Consider the following 23234-nt stretch of genomic DNA (forward strand, 5'->3'; position numbering starts at 1 on the left):
TTGAGCGTGAGTCCTGAGTGCACCAAGTCTTGATACTTTAAAAGCGACCTAATGAAAACTCCTAAGCAATTGTGCTAAGAGCCTCTATCATCCTTTCCTGTCGCTGCAAACAAGTGGGTCAAAGGAACACAAGGACAGCCAAGACAGCTTCATCTGTCTTCCTGATTGATAACGAGAGGGTATTAAGAGGAAGGGAGGGAGTTTGAGAATGTCACACTTTTTTTTCTTTCCATTCAGAGGCCAAGAGAAAAATACCTCCATGTAGACGCCGTCCAGTAAGAAAACCAACACTCTCACAAGGATTCAATATCCTTGTGAGATGTTACGAGCTACAGTCCGGACAAGCTTTCTGTTTCATCTGTTTTTCTTGCAAAATGTTTTTTCCTTTATGTATCAATGTTCATCTGGTTTACAGAGTCTCAAGGTCGCTCTCGGGCCTCGCTGATACAGAGAGGGAGAGACGGAGACTCGAGTCTTTCGTGTTCAGATGCCGAATGTCGAACAGGCAGCAGTAAAAAGGTCTCAGATGTTAATCACAACCTTAAAGCAACTGCACTGAAAACATGACCTCTAGATGTTTGAAGAATTTTCACCTAATTGCTTTTCTCAATTTTCACAAGACAGGCAAACACAAGGACCTTCAAGTTACTTATCCAAAGAAACTTGACCAACAACTGGGGAATAAAGAGGTGGGTTTTGGCTTCTGTGAGCGTTTTGGCTGGAGACGCAGAGCTGAAGAACAGAGAGATGACATCATCTTTCACTAATACTAACCTGCTTTGCTTTCTCTCTCTAAATCTGTGTTGCAAATGTCGAGCCAGGGAGAGCTGGCTAGCTAATATAATGCTGTATGCTTCACGTACACATGCACATAACACCCACGCGCATTTAGTTCTTATGTGGTCAGTAATCAACATCCTACTCTTTGGCAACCTTGAGTCCTTTTGTCTGCCAAGCTGACAGTGATTGCTGTAACTGTGCTAAGACTATGCAATGACATAAGCCCTATGCAAAGTAATGCCAAGCGTACACTTATCTGTTTCACTAACACCAAGTGTTATGACAAGAGGCCCCTCTGACTTTAGATTAGCCCAGAAAGGCTTATTTAATCTGTATCAGCTGTTCGCCTATTAAAGCCACATAATAACCATTTGTACTGTAAGGACACAATACATGACCACGTTTAACCTCTGGGATTGGAAGCTGTTCAATGTTCAACTATGAAACCCTTCTGGTAAAAAGCAGCCATGTGTTTTTTTTTTTTCCTCCAGAGAGAATCGAGACACAGGGACTCTCTTCCGCTGCTATCCAGAGGGACAACATGCGAGACAAGAGGGAGAGAAGACAAGACCTGTCCCGTGATGACCTCTTGTTTCTGCTCAGTCTCCTGGAGGGAGAGCTACAGGTACAGTGCTGAGAAAAAGTATTTCCCCCCTTCCTGATTTCTTACTTTTTTGCTTATTTGTCCCACTTCAATGTTTAAGATGATCAAACAAATTTTAAGATAACCCAGGTAAATATAAACTGCAGTTTTTAAATGATTATTTAATTTATTAAGGGAAAAAAGCTATCCAAACCTAACTGGCACTATGTGAAAAAGTAATTGCCCCCCCTTGTTAAATCATGAACTAACTGTGATAAACCTTTTTTTTTTTAAAAGCTGAGTTCAATTTCACTATTCACACCCAGGCATGATCACTGCCAGACCTGTTGAATCAAGAAATCACTTAAATAGAACCTGTCCGACAAAGTAAAGTAGGCTGAGAGAAACACATGATGCTGCGATCTAAAGAAGATGAAAAACAAAACAAAATCATTGGCATCTATCTGTCTGGAAAGTGTTACAAAGACATTTCTCAAGCTTTGGGACTCCAGCGAACCACAGTGACACTTTGGTCATTTATCCCTGAAGGCATCATTTAGAAACTGCATTTTATATTTACTTGGGGTATCTTTGTAATTTGTTAATTTGTTTGATGGTCTTAAACATTTAAGTGCGACAAATATGCAAAAAAAGTAAGAAATCAGGCGGGGGGGTTGGGGGGCAAATACTTTTTCACAGCACTGTAGTTAAACCCAACTCATGTGAAACTAAAAAGTCACAGTAACAGCAGGTAGCATACTATAATATATTTAATAAAACTTATTTTTCTACTGCAATGTTTGTCATGCTAGGCCAGAGATGAGGTAATCACTGTGTTGAAATCCGAGAAGACGGACTTGGCTCTACTGGGGGCCCACTACGGTCTCAGCCCACCAGAGAGGGTCCTCCGTGCCCTGCAGAGAGACTCCCTCCAGGCCCAGCGGGACCACCTGCAGGATGTGTATAAAAATCCAATTGCTAAGGTACTGACAGCCAATAGTAAGAGACCAGACACCATATGGAGCAGAAAATCAAATCTAATGAGATGAATGCATTACTGTCTGACAAAAGAGCATCTATTACTCCTGCATCATTGCACAAATTTGTTATTTTCACACAACAGGTGTTAACATGTACTGGATCTGTTCTTCAGCTATGGTAATGCATTGAACAAGTGAAGCACTATTTTGTCTTGCTTTCTACAAATCTACAGTCTACCTTTGTGATGATTATTTCTCAAAGAAATGTAATACTTGTACTGAAATCAAAGACTTAAATTTCAACTCACGCCGCAGTAGGGCAAATGTTAAAATACACTTTTTGAAATCTGACTTTGAAAGTGACTCTACAGACCAAAAACTACAGTATACTGTTTCATTCAGATTGAAAGACATTATTATACCAGCTAATCAAATAAATATGACTATGAAGAGAGTAATGCCACAATAAAGAGCTATAAAAATCAGGGCTGCAACTTTTAAATTCAGCCCGTGGTGCAATTTGTGTCCCTTTGATCAGCTCACATCAACTCAATAAAACATTTTGTCAGTTGTATTATTATTACTTTCAAAGGCCTGGGATGCTGAAACGCTTGTTTTACTGCCAGTAATCTGGACATTTTAATGACATTTTAAATGATTCAGCAAACCTCAGCTTATGAATTACAGGTCTATATGAGCAGCCAGTGATGTTCACCGACCTAGTCTGACAGCTGAAAGATTATTCCACACTGTAGGTATTGACGTATTTATGCATTTATTTATTCCACAATTTGTTCCAGAGGCATTTTTATGCTACAACTTGAAAAACATGACACGCCACATAACAGCAAGCCATGCAGGTTACATGGCCCAGTCCACTAAATATCAGTATCATATTGGTATTGGCAATATCAGACAGTGTTTTTAACACAGTAGGTAAAATAGGAAGAACATTAGCGGTATCCCACACCACTGTTGTATTAGCTTGACTTGCCACATTTATACTACGTTGACACTACTTCCTAACCCTGAACAACCCTTCTTCTAGTCAAGGTACATTAACCACATGTTTGGTTTCTCCTCTTCCCTCTCCCTCAGTTTAACCATGTGCTACAGGCCCAGACGCGCTCCTCCAAAGTGATGCTGCAACGACTTACAGAGGTGTCCAGCTTTCACAGTGACACCCTGCACAGGCTCGAGGAGCAGGAGACGAGCCACAGGGCTTTTATTCACAAGAGCAACTGCCTTACCACTCTACTGGAGCAGGACAGAGAAAGGTTGGTGCTCTTTTGAATGCTGAAGAAAAAAAAAACACACACTGATATTTTACCATTTCCACTAAATTCAGGGATCAAGAAGACTTTTTTTTACCAGGACTAGAACTTAAAATTGTAGGAGCACAAGCAAAAAATTTAGGGTGCATACCATAAATAGATTTGCAAAACAAATATTCACATTTCCTATTCATTCATGATCCTCACACACAGTGGCCTGACACCTGTGATGACAGATTCTTTCACCCCTTTTACACCTGGCATTAATATGCATCTCCAGTGTCCACATTGAGATCCAATCACATATTTGCGCTGGTAAATTAAAAAAGAAAAAGAAAATTAATAGAAGTATTTAGTTGTATGTGGATACACAACGCATTACCATTTACACTTGTGTTAAATGTGGTCACAGTGTGTCCCTGACCACCTTTGGAGGTGGATTGGCCGATCAGATCACAATCTGATCACTTAACATGTTAATACCAGGAGTAAACGGGGTGTGTAACGCCACATTATGTAATGAAGTTGCATTATGTAATAATGTAATACATTTTCACCTCATGATGTAATAACACTGCATTTTGTAATTCTTAAACGCAATAGGTAATAAACTTTGCCGCATTTTATAATAAGTTATTACATATTGCATTAGTTATTACAAAATGCGAGTGTTGCACTTTTTATACAGAAAATGTAATAATTTGGTGCAATATGTAACAACGTATTACAAAATGCGGTGTTATTACTGTACATCATGAGGTGAAAATGTATTACATTATTACAAAATGCAGCGTTATTACATAATGTGGCGCTACAGGGTGCTTGAGTCGCCTTTTCCAATGTTGAAAAAAAGAGGTAAATTTACTGGTTGCACCGTCTCAAAATTTAGGGGCTTATGCTCCCATTTAGGGGCCGTCTCGAGCCCTGAAATTGGTAGCCTGCATTGAAAGAATATCCACCTATGCCCCCTGATGAGGATTTATGGCTAGTGTAGAAGAGGCTGAGGGATTAAAGTATTTCAGTGCTGCAACAAGCCTGACCTGAGCTCTGTGACGCGCACTTGTGCAGGCTTAGATTGTTTTAGTCTATGTTCGTCTGTAATGCTCTTCATGGCTGAGTGACAGCGCCAAGGCACCGTCGACTGCTGCTTTTCTACGAGACAGTGTGTGTGACCTCAAGACTGTTCTTAGACTAACTCCACTCAGACACAGTCCATTACATCCTGGACTTGGTTAGACCTTGCGGCCAGCCTGGCTCTGTTCACTCTCCCTTGTAAACACATAAACATGCACTCACATGCAATTACATGTACGGTCTAAATTGGCACTCTTCGACAATACCACACTGCAAAGAGATGAAGCCTTCTTCTAAACTAAGTAAATGGGCTGAGGGTTTTTTTTTGCTCGTGGTTCCCAAATACAGAGCACATTGAGCTGTGGCCTGTGGGCATAGCTAGGTCTAACATGAAGGTGGCCCCTGATTCCCCCTATGCAATTTGAGGCCCACAACAGGGCTGTTGTGCTGAAGTCCCCGGGTTGTCTCGGCTCATGTACCACCAGAGTCCACTCTGTAATCTAGCTGTATAGAGACTGGACCCATACTGGGCTTGAAGCCTTGGGAGGAGACTAGTTGTCTGCATCTGTGTGCCAAAGTGAAAACTCTTTACTGATCCACCACAGGCACACACACAATTAAAGACCAAAAATAGTCATGCCTGCCGAGTGATTTAGTTTACTCGAATACTGTCGATTCAAATACAATGCGGAAAGCCTGTACATGCACACATACAGGCTCTGTGGTTCATCTTGGCCTAATGATGATTAATACATGAGTAGACAGCATGTCTGTGGTGCAGTGTGAACCCTGCGTGGCTCGTACATTCCTGACTGCTAAAACACAAGAGGATTTTCATCTGCCCGGCCTGCCCTCCTTTACCAACTCCCTTCAGGAACATGTTTCTAAAACATCACACTTGAATTGGTCGAATTAGTGAAAGTGAAGGCTAGCTGGGTGGAAACTCTTGGTGGTTTTCAGTAATTTGTTGATGAATTGACAGAAATAAGTCAACAGCTATTCTGATAACTAATTGTTTCAGCCAGATTCCAATTAAAAACACAAAACAAACAAACTGGGTTCACTTCTAAATGTTAATGGATTGTTCATTGCCTTTTATGGGAGTAAATTGAATAGCTTTGTGACTATATTGCTTAATGATGTTTGATAGAACAGAATCTTTCAGTTTATTTTGCCTCTCACACAGCACAGAATAAACACATCTCTTTTTAATGGCGCCTTCCTGGTAACTTCCCTCTGTAGAAAGCAGCTTACGTTTGTACAAAAAGTCACTAGACTTGTCCCCAGCTGCTTTTTTTCAGGTCTGAAAATAAAAACTGTTGTGGATCAGTAGTACATGTCCCACTGATGATGTAATGTTCACTCCAAATCTCTTTGTAAGACCTATGGGCCAACAGGAAGTCCAACCAATAGTGTAACTTCATCACAAACTTAACTCGATCACTCTCTGACATTCGGGGATGTGGCTCCAGCCAATAAATGATCTAATCCTCGCTGCACATGAAAAATCAATCCACACACCACCAATCACAAGTATGTATTTATATTTGTTCTGAGGCACACTTGGAAAATACTACATTATTCCCGTTCTTTGCATTCCCGACTGCACTTTCTTGAGCTTGGTGCAAATAGGTTTGAGCTGAGTCAGTGCTTGCATTTATCCGCAGGGTAAACAACACAAGGCACATGGTGATACGCCTGTCCCTTTCATCCCCCTCGCCATCATCTCCTTCTTACATCTTGCTCTGCAGTAGCCTAAATATTTAACCGAAAGAATTTCCACTCCTACTCCAAATCCTCCTCAACTACCTTTCAACCTCCCTCGCTGCTGTTTTTCAAAGCGTATGCTCAGAGTCAAGAGAGCCACTTAAAATCAACACCACTCTCTCTCCTTTATTTTCCTGAAAAAAAAAGAAGAAGAAAGAAAGAAAGAAAAAAAAACTCAACAAGGTGCCATGTGCAGAGCAGATGACCCGTTGTAGCTGTGAACTATTCGGTAAATTCCAGTCACGGCATATAATCACTTTATGCCATAGTATGATCCCTGTTGCGTGTTAGAGGATGATTACATCTGTACATCACAATGCAGCAGTGTGATTGTTCCAACCTCAGCTATCTGTGCATTGCTGTGTGCCTGCCTGCATGCGTTTCCTGTGGTCTGTCACTGGGCCGACAGCATCTCAGCGTGAACCGCACACATATGTTCAAACTACAAAAGACATCAATGCTCTCATTTGTCCACTTGAGTTCGGAATCACAAACACTTCACAGACTCAATGCTGAACCCACAAACCTCTTTTGAAAGCGGCATCATGGTTTCACTTCACGACTGATGTGGCCTCCTCCTAAGTACGTTGTCAATAAGTGCTACAGATATAGGAGAGGAGTACACATGACCCGTGGAAGATTACTTTACAAAACCAAGCATCCACAGACATGCTAACAGCGCAGTGAGGCACAGCATGACTTTGACACAAATTGCTTCAGTCAGCATGCAAATATGCTCTCTGTTACAATACTAACAGCACCTACAATGGTTACTGCACTAACCATTATAGTATATTAGCATGCTAATATTTGCTAATTGGCAAATACAACCTCAGGGGGTGACATGAATATCTGTTCCAAATTTTGTAGTAATCTTTATTCTAATTAATGTACATACAGTATTTCACTGAATATAATTTAATTTAATAAAATTTGAGACTGTGCAAGTACATTTTTACTTTGCAAGTTGATTTACAGTGTGTGTCTCTAAATTTAAGTTAGGAGCCACTGTGCTCCTAGTAGAAAAAAGTTAGTCTGGAGCCCTGCTAGATAAGGAAAGGTCTGTTTTTGGTTGATCTCATCAACCTGCTGGTGGTGCTAGACGTCAGAGCAAGAGTCAACAAAAGTCAAACTCATTAGGATTACCCTTTGGGGACCATTAAAGTGGTTGAGCGACTAGTCTGATGGACAGAGTGACACCACCGTCCCGAGAGCCGCACTGTCTGCTAACATATAGCCAATAAACAATCAACTTGAGAAAAAACAAAACAAAACAAAGGAGCATTTTGTAGATGAAAGAAGAGAGGGAGGTAAACTTGGCTGTGCAGTGACGGAAACCCGCAGCTGTTTCCGTCCATCCCTCACTCTCAAACATGTCCGCCATCTGCCTGCTAAGCCAATAACGTGTCAGAGGAAGATCTCCATAAATTACCATAGGAGTCTGGCAGTGCATCACTTCAGAGCAGAACTGCAGTGCTGATTGCAAGCTGTTGGGCCAATTCATTAGCTATACTGAGCATATGAGGTCAGTTTAGTCATTCCTTCAATTTTATTAAACGTGCTGATAAATAAAAAAGAAAGCCACCACAGACTGCCTAAGCATCTGTTTTTCTTTTTTGGATCTTCACTATGCCTCCTCTATGACCCTATAGAGCAGTGTTTAGTACAACTGGAGGATTTGTCAAAGGCTGCAGCTAAAAAAAAAGCTCAATATCTTTAAATTATACCCCTGGTTGAAAATAGGAACTATGACAACAGAAGAGACATTGCTCCTCTCATATAAGGGGAATATTACATATCGGCAATGTTTGAGGGTTTTCTTGGAAATGCCTTTGAGGGATTGGATCATGCTTGTAATTGAGGACAAGCGGTGCAGATGCCAGCCCCTCCTCTCAGGGACCTCGTGAACTCTGGTTTGGGAGTTGGTCCCATGGAATTGCAAGGAATGAGGAGGATTTTTTCTCCCACATCCCACAACAAGAGAAGCATCTCATCTCACTAAGAGCCGTCGGAGAGTGTTCAGGATTAGGGCAGAGTAATCAAGCAGGGTGATTTATTAACCACACCCTCTTCTGATTTGCAGTTTACTACTGGGACTTGTGGCTGATTTGTGGATTGAAAAAAACAATTGCACATGTCTAATATGGTACAGCTCTATCTCTCTCATGTATATATTGCCAGTATCAAAGACTATCTTGAATGCATTGCTATCATGGGACAGCTTTAGTTTTGACTGGAAGCTGGTGTGACGACTCCTCCCTCAGGGCTCTAGGTGTCTGCTGGTTCCACACATGCACTAATTTCCGCCTGGTAAATAATTCTGTTCCCAGTCATATTGCCTCATACATAATTGTGAAGACAGCTGCAGAGGCCGCTGGTCTTGCAAAGAGTATGTCTTGACGCAATGTAGTGATGGTGAGCACAGGGCTTGGGACTACTGTGGGTACAGGGGCGATGGCGGTATGTTTCTGTCAGTCCTCTCCACGGTAAGCTGAAAGAGGTTGCAAGAAGTCATCCGTGGAAAGGAAACGGGTGCTGCATGGCTCACAACTTGTAGGCTATGCTCATAGCTCGATTTGAGAGTCTCGTCGGAGTTCCTTCTTTGTCCCAGTTTACATGCGACAGGGTAACTCGAATAAATGAAGTGTCCACCTCCTCAACATACATGGCGATATGCGTCATTTCAGAGGGTTAATACGGACCCCTTTCCTGTCGACTGAAAATAGCCTATATACAAATGACTAGGGTCTGTCCACAGGCTTCCTGTAAAAAAAAAAAAAACACACATCCTCTCGTTGGTTTGCACTGTGTGAAATGCACTGAATCGGCGCTGACGCATCAGCCAAGGTGCTTTTTTTTTTTTTTGGCCGAGTTCGGACCAGCTTTTATGCCACCCGTGTGCCATCGTTGTGAAGCATGGGCACATGCATTGTCCAGTTATAGTCAGATTAAGGCAATATTTCTTTTTTTTCAACTGTCATGTAAACGTACTGAGTGGAAAATCCAGTAGGAAATGTCTTCGGTGCTGCACGATCAGTCAGGGCCTTGTGTGAAAAAGGAGGTGTCCAGCCACAGTAAAACATAGCATACATGTGAAATCACGGGAAATCTGAATCAGACCATTAAGTCAGCCGACTCCTCTGCTCCCCTTTCATGCTACTGCACAGCCATCGAAATTCATCCGCCAGCTTGTGTTGTCTGAGGTGGTTAACTTTCTGCATGTCGATGTTCCACTTTCACACTTAAAGTTCACAAAGGAACAAAAACGTTAGAATAAAAGCATTATAAACCGTGCTACAGAGTATAAGGCAATAAACAACAACACCTTGACAACATCTGGTTGCGCCTGAGGTGGGCATTTTCATCTGATGCCTTAATTAAATCACTGTTTGTGTTGCGTTATTTACCCCTACGGACTACTGAGTCACCAGATGACTTCTTTTACTTAAGGGAGGTACAGTAACATAACTCAAGATGGTTGCAAGCTGTGGAGCAGACACTCAAGTTGCCATTTTAAACTTATACAGCCTCATACAACAACCCTGCATGGATCCTTCATTCATGAAAGATTACACTATTCAATTGGCCGAGACAAAATATCAGAAACACTGCTGAGATCAATGCAATAAAACTCAACTGCACTACACATCACAGCCAACAGAAGTCTAACCAGAATATCTCAACAAAACATCACACTTCACATATCTAACTTTAAAAAAAAAAGAAAGTAGAGCCGGAATGTTATCAAACACGGTAATCTCTGACTTGCTGCGCTCAATCAATTAAAGGATTAAAGAGAATGCCAAAAAGGCGCAGAATACAAGCCTGACATCATTAATTACGTAACTGGCATAAAAAGAAACTTTTTGAGGCTTGTGAACATAAATGTTTGAAAAGTGAAGTGTAAGCGTGTCTTCTAGGCTGTTCTGCAAATTCTTGTGTGATGTGACAAGAAACAGGGGAAACGGTTCTCCTTTTTAATTGGGGACTAGATGGATTTGTTTGACAGAAAGAAATACCACCCGCATATTTCACTGTGAAAGCTGGAACTATACGCGCCATAGTGCCAGGAAGCGCTTCGCTCGGGGGGAACGCGCATCACACGCAGACCTGTATGTTTGTTTTGTCCTGCAGCGCTGGTATAGTGCTATCATCTAGCAAGCTAAAATATCATTTATTTTTCCATTATGACTTTTGTCATTCTTCTTATGACAGACAAGACTATCAGTGAGAATAATGAGAGTATTATCCGTCATCCCTCCTTGCTCGACTGAACACATAGATTTATTTGAGTAATGTCACAAAAGAACACAGGGATACAAAAGAAATTGATGACGCCACAAGAAAGGTAAAAATTGCGCTTGCAAAAGAAAAAAAAAATCCATAAATCCATAGTGTAAAGCAAAGAGGCAAGGTGAGGAACTAAATGACAAAAAGAAAACAAGATAGAGAAGGGGTGTGGGTAAAAGAGACAGAGAGGGAGACAGAGAGAGAGAGAGAAAGAGAAAGAGACATATGGATGTAATTGAGGGCCGATGAACTGATGATGTCATCTCCCAGTCAGGTTATCAGGCCCCAGGCAAAGCAGCTACAACTCACAAAACATGTCTCTTCTTAAAACATATGAGAACATCACACACACACATGCACCAACACACACACACACCCTATTAGATAAGCAGGGCCTGCCAACTTTGGCTTGCTACTTATGAAGCATAGTTAACGTGTTTGCTCAGGCTAATCCTACAAACTGAGAGTGTGTTAGCCTTTCAGGTTTGAATTGTGATTGAAGCTTTAGTTTTCTTCAGACACACACACACACACACACACACACACACACACACACACACACACACACACACACACACACACACACACACACACACACACACACACACACACACACACACACACACACACACACACACACACACACACACACACACACACACACACACACACACACACTCTGTCCTTCCCATTAGCCTCTTTGGCATGGCTACACAATGACCTCATCTGGAATGGGCTGAACTCCAGTAAAAACACACAATCTCTCTCTCTCTCTCTCACACACACACACACACACACACACACTGACACACACACACACATAAGTAGAGCCTGTACAGTCCCATATAAGGACTTGCTGATGATGTAATGGGCGCCACTGACTGCGAGTGAGACTCCGTGTGCAGAGCACTTCTCATAATGTTTGGTTTTCCGGATGGAATGTCCACATCACTGGGATCTCCGGGAAAGGGAGAGGAGGTGAAGGACTAGAGACAATTTATTCTCTGAGGACTTTGAAAGGACACGAGGCCAAACAGCGCAGCACAGGTAGGAACATTGGAAAGAAACAAATGTGTATTTAGAAACATTTGTCACTTGGAAAACTTGCGTTGTAACTGCAAGTTGAGCTGTTACGGATAAAGTAACCATTAGACAACGCTGCAGGGATCAGATCATTTTCTTTTTCCAGGTTGCTGTTAGATAACCAAAAGCACCCTTAAAAAGGTATCAATGTTGTATATTTAAACACAGTACTTTAAATCTCTCTGAATCTTCTCTTTTGCAATGAATTGTGAATCATGACTTATCTCATCTTTGCAATTCTCGCCCTTAAAAGATTCACTATTTATAAAACTACACGTAAGACATTATATAAATAAATCATGTGGTTAAGTGATGTAGGTTATTGATCTATGCATTCGAGGAAAATTCTGTTTTCTAGGCCGATTGCGCACGCCATTCAGAACATTGCTAATTTAACCCATGCATGCTAGAGTTAAGTATCAAGTCAGTATTTTAATATAAAAAAAGTAGTATAATGTCATATAAATTTCACTTAAAAACCTTAAATACAACATCCAGGTGCATAATTCACACTTAGCATTGATCACTTTGATCTTATCCACAAAATAATGGAAACTTTCCACAGTCCACTTATCAAGTGAAAAAAAAAAAAACTACAAAAAATACTTGGGAACATTTTTCAACACATGCAGGAATATTTAAACTTGCACCTAAAGACAAACATAATGTGCAGATTGTGAACATAAATGCAAGCAGACTTTAAAGCCGTTATACGCAGTGTGGCTGAAAAATGTGATGGATTTCCAAATAGTTAAAATGCACAGGGGGGAGACATAATTATCAAGTGTCCCTGTCTTGCAGTAACATTTGACACAAATTTGTACAGTGTGCATTAAATGTATTTGGACATGCTGGTATGCGGCTGTGGGAGCATGAGGAGTGACAGCACTCGGTAAATGTAGCCAGTCTGTAATTACTTATGGAACAGGGGGGGATTTGTGTCTCTCGTAGCTGGAAATGGGGGGGAGCGTTTGAGGCACGCAGAGGGAGGGTGATTGGGTGCAATGTTGAGGGTACTCAAGAGTAGAGGAACTTCTTAATTAACAAACACTCCCTGCCAAGGGACCATCTGCCATGCTAGTCACAACATCCTACAGAGCCCTGCCTAGAGAGAAGGGCAGAACAAGGAAATACATATCTTCATGTTTCAGGGTGCACAGGTAGGCACAGACACAAGTGAGGCATGTAGAAAAGAAAAGAAAATACTCCCAGCTTTGCTATTTGAGTAAAGGAGGACATAATGATTTAAATTTTTTCAGAAATAAATGTTTATGCTGGAAATACACAACCCAAGAAGTTATTTGTGTTTAAAGGCTGTGACCAAGAGGTTAAGCATAAACACAAAAAGGGTCCTTAGAGACTGAAATAAGAGTAAATTACACAATAAAACCAGACCACAAGACTCTGTTTGACATCAGCGTCATTTGTTTTTTCTTTGCAGGCTCAAGCTCCTGATTGTTAAGGAAAGAGAATACCGGGAAATAAAGGAGAAGATAAATGAAAGAGAAGTATCAACTCTAAAAGAGGAGCTGATCAAGCTGAAGGCTTTCACACTGCTTGTTGTAAAGGAGCAACAGAGTCTGGCTGAGCTGCTGCAGGAACAGAGGCGCTGTGTCAAAGAACTGACCGCCACCGCTGACCACATCAAGCGGGACGTCGGTGCTGCTTACCCCAGTGCAAAGAAGGAGGAGGAGCTGGAGCTCAAATCCCTACATTTGGAGGTGGAGCACCACAACCAAGTTTCCATCTTCAACAAAAGCCAGGACAACATGACGGCCCTGAGTCTGCTGTCAGAGGTGGAGGTACTGAGGAGAAGGGTGCTGGAAATGGAGGGGAAGGATGAGGAGCTGATACGCATCGGGGACCAGTGTCGGGACCTGGACCGCAGGCTGGCGAGGGAGATCAGCCACTGCCGCAGCTTGAAGGTTGAGGTGGATAACCTCAGCGGCAGAATCGGTAAATTAGACCGGATAGAGGAGGCTTTAGTTAAGAGCAAACAGGACTGTAGTTCTCTGAAGTGCAGCTTGGAGCGAGAAAGAGAGGTGACCAAGATGCTGCTGGGTGAACTCGACACTATGAAAGCCAGGGTGAGAGAGTTAGAGGCCGCAGAAGGCCAAATGGAAAAGAGCGAAGCGACGATTAAACAGGACCTGGCCAAGCTCAGGTCACTGACTGTAGCCTTGGTGGAGGACAGAAAGACCATGGCTGAGAGGCTGCGGCAGGCTGAGGAAAAACTCAACAGGAAGGAGGGCAAAAGAAATGAGCAAAGCAATTTGGCAACAATAACAGAAAGGCTGAGAGAAGAGAGGCAGCAGGCGCTGAGATCTCAAGCAGATTTAGAGGAAAGGCTTCAGATGGTAGCAAAGGAAAAAGACGAGCTCCAACATATTCTACAAACAGAGGAGGGCAGGAACATAGAGCTACAGAACAAGATCACAATCATGAAGAGAAAGTTACAGGTCTTGGAAAATAGGAAAGAAAAAGAGGAGAAGTACACACACTGCTCTGTTCAAAACAACTCCAACCATCACTGCCAAACGGAGGACAACAAAGTCAAAGATCTGACCCAGGAGCTGGAAAGGCTGCGAAAGAGACTCCGCGACAAAGAATTGTTGGAGGGAGAGCTGCTGAAGGTGGAAGAGGACTTTGAGTCCTTGGAGAGGAAGTTCAAGGATGAACAGAGGAGGTCCCGCGCTCTCACAGAGGAACTGGAGGCGGCAAAGAGGGAGCTTTCCCGGTACGAACAGGCCGAGAAGCAGGAGGTCAACCAGGAACACCTCCTCCTCTGCCGTCTCCAGAAGGAGCAGGTTAAGTCCCGACTGTTAGCCAGAGAGGTCGATTCCCTGAAGGAGAAACTCCAAAACCTGATGGGGACCGAGGAGTCCATCTGCAGGGTGCAGACGGATCACTCCTCGCTGCAGAAGAAACTGACCCAACAGGAGGCCAGGAACAGAGAGCTGGCCAGAGAGATGAAGGAACTGAGCAGCGAGTTGGGCAGATACAGACAAATCAAGAATCCGAGCCCTGACGCTAACAGACAACACTTTTCAGACCTTCATCAAACCACCAAAGAGGTGCAAACCGAGCCTGAAGACGGCCTGCCCCCTGACTACAGCGAGCACGCCGAGAAACTAGATGAAGAAAATGACGACAAGGACCCAAACCACAACGGACAGGTCATGAACAGAAGAAGCTCCCTCGTCAACAACCTCAACAGCTTGAACAGTGCGAATAACAATGTAAGCCAATACAGCAGCGGCAGCAGCAATGGCATAGACATGCACCAAACCGTAAATGGGGAGGTGATGATGTTAACGCACACACCGGGGCAGCCGTTGCACATCAAGGTGACGCCGCATCATATACTCAACACGGCCACACTCGAGATCAGCAGCCCAACCGGAGAAGCAGCAACATCCTACACCAGCACGGCCGTCATCCCGACGAGCCGAGCCTCACCCAAGCAGAGGATCACCATCATCCAGAACTCGGGTCTGCCTGCAGTTAATACCAAAACCCCCCCTTCAAGCCCCGATCGCACCATCTCTCCACTTCAGGGCAGCAACATCTCTCGGATGTTAAGCCCAAACTCGTCACGCTCTGCGACACCTGACCACGGCAACTCCCCCATACAGATAGTAACAGTCAGGACCTGCTCTCCGGAGCCGGTCGAGGCCGCCGACCAGGCCGTGTTCTGCAAGACCCCGCCGGAGTGGCAGAACAGCTGGCAGCATCAGAAGTCCAACAGTACGGACACGAGTCCCAGTATCATCACCACCGAGGATAACAAGATCCATATCCATCTGGGGAGCCCCTACATCCAGTCTCTGAATGGTCTGACCCACAGCCTTCCCCCGTGTGTCGGACCGTACTATCTTCGACACGAGCAAAGGACTCAAGTGCTCGCCAACGGCTGTCATGTCAAAGGGGCTGGCAAGATTACAAGTAGCATCACTATATCCCCCGCTACCTCCCCAGCCTCACACTCCTCAAATATAACAGTAAGTGGCCTTTGTGATTAGGTGAATATACGTAGATTCTGAATACACAGTGTTATGTTTTCAGTCACATTCCTGGTCTAGACAACTATCCAATGATAATCCCAGAGTTTGTTGTATTTAGTAACAATGACCATATAAATTCTTTGTGGTGATTGTCTTACAAGAGCATTGTAAATCTTTTATCTAATGTGTATACTCAGACTTTAACAGCCCTTTGTGTTTGGTATTACGACATGTGTGTCTGTTACTTGTACGAAAGGTATCACCCCAGTCAAATGTGTGATGTGCTTTTTCGTAATTTTCTGTTTCACTTATGTTCATTTTTTTTCTGTTCATTAAAAATTGTTTGTGTTTTGAGTTTTTACTTGTTTATTTTGAATATCTTTGAGAGGGACATGGCACCAACAGAACTACGGGTTGCTAACTAAATGAATACAAAACAGTTTGAAGCAAGAAAATTTTTTAGAAAATTAGAGGTTTTTCCTCGCTCTCTGTGTTTGTGTGTGTGTGTGTGTGTGTGTGTGTATCAACCACATCAAATATGTTGGAAAGCTCATGTTGTTTTGCTGTCAAAATAAGACCTAGTGGCATTCAGGCTTTCAGGTTTAGAGGTTAAGTCACTAACAAAAGCCTTTGGTAATTTTAACACAAATTATAACTTTAAAACTATAACGATCCTAAGTGTTAAATAATTTGAAAATGACAGGCAACACACAATGCTGCCACAGCAGGCAAAGAATTCAACACGTCATCTCCTGCCAGCCAAACCTCTCAGTGCAAAGATAAATGACATTGCAGCATAATTTTACAGCTAGTAAAGTCACAAAAGGTTGTGTTTATGAACACTTCCTGTTTTGTTTACCAGAATTTCCTGCTTGTAAAACGTCTTAAAAAGAATCTAACCTTCAAAAGTGCTCTGTAAATCATGTAGGGGACAGAGATAGACACCTATCCAGAAGTTGAAAAGTAAAGAGGACTCCGTTTCTAAGTGTAATGGAAAATAAACAGGAGAGTGCATGTCTGAGGGCAAGTGCACTAATGAGGAGCAGTATAGACAATTTATTTTGGAGAAGTATAAATCTTGCATGTGCAACCTCTAAAATAACAAAACAGGGATAAACAAAAGGAGACATTTTTTTGTATTTTCTGTATTTAGGTCACCATATTTGTTTTAAATAAATTGAAGGCCAGTAGTACCAGAGCATTCGAGAGATGAGAGCACAGAACAAGCGTCATATCAACTTTTTAAAAGGTCAACATCACAAGATATAGTTGTGACAGTTGCTATCTGAATAAGAAACATCGGACAGTATTGGGGGATACCATATAATAAGGAAACACTGGCAGAGAGGTGACTTAGCAGGCATATGATGACAAACATGGAGAAACATTAACTGCCCTGACATCACCGGCTGGCAAGGTGGAAACCAGACGATGCGTTTTGATGACAGTTTGGCAGCGGCTGCAGCATGACTGAGGCTCTCACGAGAATCTCTCATTAGTGTGAGCATTTAGCCACAAGACACATCACCATGGACGTCATACTGCGTCTCATGTATATCTGCCTCATTCTTGAAACTTCAAAGGCATTCCCATGCTCTATCTAATAGACCTCAGTTCTCCTTTTCTGTCTTGTCAGTTTTCAGTCAGCCTCACAGCTTTTCTGTCAAGCGTGTGAGGATGGGATGTCAGTCAGGTTAGAGGGGCCGACCTAGAAAAAGAAACTGCAGCAAAAATGTCTCCATCAGAAGTATATTGGGTTCAAATTTGTAGTCTCATAAAAGCACAAGTGTTAGGCTACATGTTGCAGTAAAGGGACCTAGTCAGTTATGGATGTATGTTGCTTTTGATTATAGTTTCAAGCTGGGGCCAAACTAAACAAGTAAGCAGTGCACATGCTCATAATTTGATATCAAGTCGAAAATCAGATGTTTTCCGGTTTTAATTCTTGATGATACACCAGATAAACATCAATGTTGAAAAAAAGTGTTTTTTCTGACCCTGGGAAGTTGATTTTTTTTCTCAATTCAACAAGTGAGCCAAACCTCCTGTTTCCGTAGTAATAAAATTGTGTAAAATGCACACCAAGAGGCTGTATCGTAAACACATTTCACAAGTAATAAAATCAAGGATTTATTTTCCTTGGCAAATGCAAAATGACAAAAACATGAGACATGAATATCTTCTTTGGCCTACATGTGCAAAAGAGTTGAGCAAGAATTATCGTTTAAAAAAAAAAAAAAACTTGCACCAGGATTATGCATATTTTGAAAAATAAATGCTAACCCAGGAAGCCATGTGTGGACTGTCAGTAGCAGATGTTTCAAACTACATACAGCATATCCACTTTAATTATCACAGACAAGGCAGAAAGTGAGAGTCTGCTCACTAATTTATCTGCACTGTTTGTGTTGACAAGACATCAGCCTGATCACTGCAGACAGCTGTTAGCTACAGTGCTAGCTACCCAGCAGGGACACACTCGACTTTCATGGCCTCACATGTCGTAAACAGAGATAATATCTCTTCAACAAACACAAACAGAGCGCTCAGATCAATGCGCATAGTCTCGTGGATGTGATCTGAGGGGTCTCGTCTGTACAGACTGGAGCTGTTCATGTCACAGTTTACAAGACAGACATGACTCGAGGCGGCTCATGTAACCGGCTACAATCTGTTACTTTTTAACTTCAAATAACATTTTTTGTGCCGGCTGTTGTTTTAATAACTCAATTTCCACAAAGCAGACAAATAACACAGTGTGCAGCCCAAACTAAACCAGTTTCAACTAAACTAAATGTTTATTTTTTTGAGTTAAATTTTTTTCCAGCTTTATCACTGATCTATTTGTGCCATGACACTGAATATCCATGCTGATGCAGAGAGAAACCATTACAAATCAGGCATGCTGCCAAGATGAACTATGATATCAGCAATAAAGATGCACATGATCATGGTTCATTACGCTATGACATGGCTATAACACAGTGTACCAGTCCTATGGAAACAATTCATATGTTCTTCCTTTCAAAAGTGCAATGCAGACAACAAATACTTCAACAGGAGAAAAAATGGAAAAAAAAATCTCCAGGAGTGAACATCTGTTGAATGCTGCCTAACAGATAGTTATGCCTCTTTTCTCTAATCAGATTCCTCGGGGATCCCTGCAGAAACCTGGTCCAACAAGGATTCCCACGACCAAAGGATACAGCACAAACAGAAGAAGCAGCATAGCTCTCAACACAGGACAGAAAAACAGAAAACCTCCCACAGTGCACACAGGGAAAACACTGACCTGAGAATACCCACCAGCCCACAACTACATCATGTTTAGAACTGCAGCTGTTGTTAGAAAATAAAAGATTTTTGTGATGAAAAAATGCTGAGTATATGGAGGAAGTGTGGTTTTAATGCAGATAATGTATAGGCAGTTTTAGGGAACGCAACAAGAAAAGAATAACAAGCACCAACAAATTATCAGCTGAATAAAATATACATGTAGTCGATTTTTGATGTAGCACTAGCAAGACAGGGAACTCAGCGCATGTCAGAAATGTGGTGAACTAAAAAAAAAAGTGTGTGGTCTTCTCAGAATTAAATTGACATGTTTTACCTGAGAGATGTCAAAAAAAGATGAAGAAAAGAAAGTGAAGCCAAACACCAATGATAAACCTGTCAATTGAATGCCGCCGCTGCTGCTCACCTGTAAACGTAAACAACTCACTCAGCCTCAGACACATTATTTAACAAGGGGATGTGGATGTAGGTGGATTGTCGGTACCTCTGTCACTTACAAAACAAAACTTACAATTTTGAATAGTTGGGGCCAATGAGAGTCAAGCAAAAAATAAAAAATTACTAAACATAGTCAACTTGTCATTTTCTGTTATATAAACCTGAGTGAGTTTTTGACACTTTTCTACTCCTACAGTAGCAATGCAGACTCAGTTGGAAGTTTATTAGGGAGAGCAGATATTAATCTAATTCAGTCCAATATGAGCAATAAATCCTACCTAGATGGCAGCTGAAAAGCATTGATTCAACTGCATGAACATTTTAGAAAGAGACACTGATGTTATTTAACTTACTCTCACTGATGTAACGAATGATTAGAAACACCCATTCTGTCTGAAAGAGAGAAATGATTTGCCCAAATAAGCTCAAGACAGACATTTCATTTAAATACCTCCTAAACAGAAGAAATTCCCGCACACTGTTAACTTGCATAGGGTCTTTTATCCTGGACAAAGCAACGTTTCAGTACGACCTTTGTTAGGCAGAGTTGAGGTATTGAGTACAAAAAAAAACCTTAAATGGACAACACACAAACAAATATAAGCAATTAAAAGCAAGGTGATTAATCACCATGAACAGAAAGAAAAAGGAAAGAAAGATGTCTCTATTTTCCAGGAGGTGCCTCAGATTAATATGTATAGAGGCATCTACTGGAAAAAAGACCCCTTCTTTGTTACATATGTCTGTAGTTTAGATACCTGATATACAGTGTACCCTCAATGTTTACTCAAGTTTTTTTTAATGTTTTGTTTCATTTTTTGTAATGTTTTTGTCCAGATGATTCTGATATCGACTACTTTCTGTTTATGGTGACTTGTCCCTTCAAGATTATACTCGCCTGATTACCTAATCACACACAGCTTGCAGTGATTAATCACCTTGCTTCTAATTGGTTATTTTTGTTTGTGTGTTGTCCATTTAAGGGTTTTTTTTGTACTCAATGCCTGAACTCTGCCTGATGAAGGTCGTATAGACGAAACGTTGCTTCGTCCAGGATTAAAGACCTGATGCAAGTTAATAGTGTGTGGGAATTTCTTTTGTTCTTGATCTGCTCTGGTTTTTTCCCACATACCTGTTGTTGATAAGACTTCCCAGAGGTGTGCATGAGCTCAAAACAGACTTTGCTGTTCAACACAATCTTAATACCCACTATAAGTACTAAGAGTGAAGTACATGAGTGCCCTCTATTGGTATGCATGGGAGCATGATGGAGCCGTGCACGGAACAGCCACAGGGAACTTCCTGTGTTGACGTATGGAGGAGATGAGGGAGGAACAGCAGCAGAGGATGAACGAGATAAACACATAAAGTTTATACATAGAGGAGAGTTAGTTCACTTGAAGCTGGACAGGCGACGTCACAGGAAAGTTGACTTCACCTAATTAATTCCTACTGAGCCCCCCTCCATTCACTTTCTCACACACACACACACGTGTGTAACTTACACACCTTCTGCCCGTGACAACATGTGCTACAAACACACGCTAACTTCCCCTGCCAGCAAGTCAGAGGTAAGCTAACACACGCAGAGAGACTGTAGCCTACTTAATGTTTCTGCACCTGGCGCTATGGTCTCCAGTAAAGTAAACTCAACAGAAACTCATATTTCCCGTTTGCATGGCTAGTAACTGTTAGCTTACAGTTAGCTATGCCCAACCTCGCGACAGCTACAACCTAACGTTATAAAACTGCCAGCAGGGCCCCGGTAAAACCTCCCGCACCACAAGTCTCGTAAAGACTCATTAGTTTACTGTAAAAGACTAAAATAATAGGTTAATTACCATCGTTTTGCCACCACTCGTCACCCAAGTCGTCTCCCATTTTCCTCAGCCTGCAGTGTGCGTCCAATCCAAATCTACCGCTGAGCGAGCATGGCAGGGATGCGTTCAGGGACACCACGTTCAAAACACATGGAGTTTAGAATAACAACGAGACAGTGACACCACAAACTCTAGATAGAAAACCTTTACCCGCCGACAGTATAATCTAAACTCTATCAAGACGGTGAAATAGGTCTGTGACTGCGCGTTTAATTTAGGATTTTAACAATTCACTTTATACGGGTTAGATAAATAACAATGTTGTGTTTTACTTGCGAACCTGAAGGCATCTTGCTATACAACAATGTGCAAAGGTTTTGCAGATGTAAGCTACTGACCTTTCCACCCTTGCGATAATGTTAAATTATGACAATACTACGCTGAAATTCACAGGGTTTACTTTTTTGTAGATAGATGTGTCAGCACTGAGAGTTTGATTCATTTGTGATCTTCCTGTTATTGTGAATCCAGTGGGAACAGTAGCCTATGTGATGGACAGGACACATTTCCAGTTTTCAGGATGTAAATTTTGGGAATAACAGACTGAAATAAACAGGGCACCCTTATTATGGATGGGAAAGTCAGCAGAATGAATTTCACTCTTTTTTGTTATTCTTGTCATAGTAAATCAAGGGGGTTCAATATCAGAATCTGGTCCCACTGTTGCTGTCTGCACTTACCGTAACTTGATTATTTTAATTTCCGGTGACTTTCACTTTTTTCCCAACACATTTCCTGAATACAATGTGTACCTTTACTCAGAAATATTTCCCCTAAGCATCTCTGTTACTCACTACTTAAAAAGAAACGTTGGTGAATTAGTGCTTCTAGATAGCAAGTAATGCACCAGTTTGAGTTTATGATTAAATGGCTGTCTCTTCCCAACTGTCAAGCACCTGAACTAAAGTGAATAGTGCCTGGAGAGTTCTAAAAGGTGGCATTTTTCTGGTAAGATACTTGAGCTTTTCACTCAAGTATTTAATTACTTAACACAAGCCTGTTTATGATGCATAGCCCTCATGCAATAGGGAGGCATCTGCGCAGCCCCAAAGAGATTCTGCAAAATGATAACAGCAAGTGTCATAAACATCTATCTTCAGCAATAAGGAGAGCAAGCAAGTGCAACAGATGGTCCATCCTCCACACAGCCGAGATCTCCACATGATGGAGTCGATCTGGGATTATGTGACGAGACAGAAGACACTGAGACAACCTAAATCTACTGAAAAACTGTGTGCAAGTTCACTGGAGAGATCTGATTTTGTTTTTTAGGCAAGAAGTGGTTGCATAGTACTGGATATGGCTCTGACTCTCTCTCTCTCTCACTCACACACACACACACACACACTACTCAGTGCTTTAGCTTTAATTTTCATTGTGAGACAAGCAAGGCAAAAAAACAAACAAATTGGATTTGTAATGTAAAAGCTGTTACATGATTGCCCCGGAAAAGTACTCAATTCTCTAATGTTTTTTTTTAAGCAAAAAGAAAGCTGTGTGCCAAGGCAACATTTTTTTCTAAATATGCTTTGGCAAGACATGCACATTTTACACAAACAAAACCCTGTTAATAATAATAATAATTTTGTGTGTCATCTGTCTGAAGTAGAGCCACATGACTGCAAAAACTTAAAAAACCACGGCACAAACCATTGTTTGGAGGGAATCAGTCTTCTTCAGCCAAACTTTACCACTCGCGCACATCTCTGTCTGCAACTCGCACGGAATGAAAACAAAGTTACACACACGGTTGTTGTGTAACTTTGTTTTCGTTTCGTGCGAGATGC

At 41.8% G+C, this 23234-nt stretch overlaps 2 protein-coding genes across 4 annotated transcripts in view; one reads left to right on the forward strand and one right to left on the reverse strand.

Moving 5' to 3' along the window:
- Positions 1–21528, reverse strand: part of cmss1 (cms1 ribosomal small subunit homolog) — a 35804-nt gene extending 14276 nt beyond the window's left edge. For both annotated transcript variants that reach the window (XM_085766010.1, XM_085766009.1), the window contains exon 1: positions 21409–21528. In XM_085766010.1, the coding sequence (XP_085622136.1) occupies positions 21409–21448 (40 nt within the window). In that variant the 5' untranslated portion in view covers positions 21449–21528. The remainder of the gene's footprint in view (positions 1–21408) is intronic.
- Positions 1322–19212, forward strand: LOC146965261 (filamin A-interacting protein 1-like). 2 transcript variants are annotated; one of them, XM_085764624.1, is made up of 5 exons: positions 1322–1405; positions 2176–2346; positions 3442–3620; positions 13273–15832; positions 18982–19212. In XM_085764624.1, the coding sequence occupies exons 1-5, from the start codon at positions 1322–1324 to the stop codon at positions 19129–19131; spliced, it is 3144 nt and encodes a 1047-aa protein (XP_085620750.1). In that variant the 3' UTR covers positions 19132–19212. The 2 variants fall into 2 exon arrangements, with proteins under 2 accessions (XP_085620750.1, XP_085620751.1); XM_085764625.1 differs by lacking the exons at positions 1322–1405; positions 2176–2346; positions 3442–3620; positions 18982–19212 and adding an exon at positions 11554–11795 and having other exon boundaries at positions 13273–16185.
- Positions 21529–23234: the final 1706 nt, after the last annotated feature.

Source organism: Trachurus japonicus, chromosome 21 (genome assembly GCF_045865225.1).
Source record: "Trachurus japonicus isolate A0001 chromosome 21, Traja_1.0".
Taxonomy (NCBI): Eukaryota; Metazoa; Chordata; class Actinopteri; order Carangiformes; family Carangidae; genus Trachurus; species Trachurus japonicus.

Excerpts from the sequence above, each read along its gene's own strand:
- LOC146965261 (XM_085764624.1), top strand. The coding sequence starts at position 1,322 with ATGCGAGACAAGAGGGAGAGAAGACAAGACCTGTCCCGTGATGACCTC. Across the intron at positions 1,406-2,175 it reads TCCTGGAGGGAGAGCTACAG|GCCAGAGATGAGGTAATCAC; the intron begins GTACAGTGCTGA and ends TTGTCATGCTAG. Across the intron at positions 2,347-3,441 it reads ATAAAAATCCAATTGCTAAG|TTTAACCATGTGCTACAGGC; the intron begins GTACTGACAGCC and ends CCTCTCCCTCAG.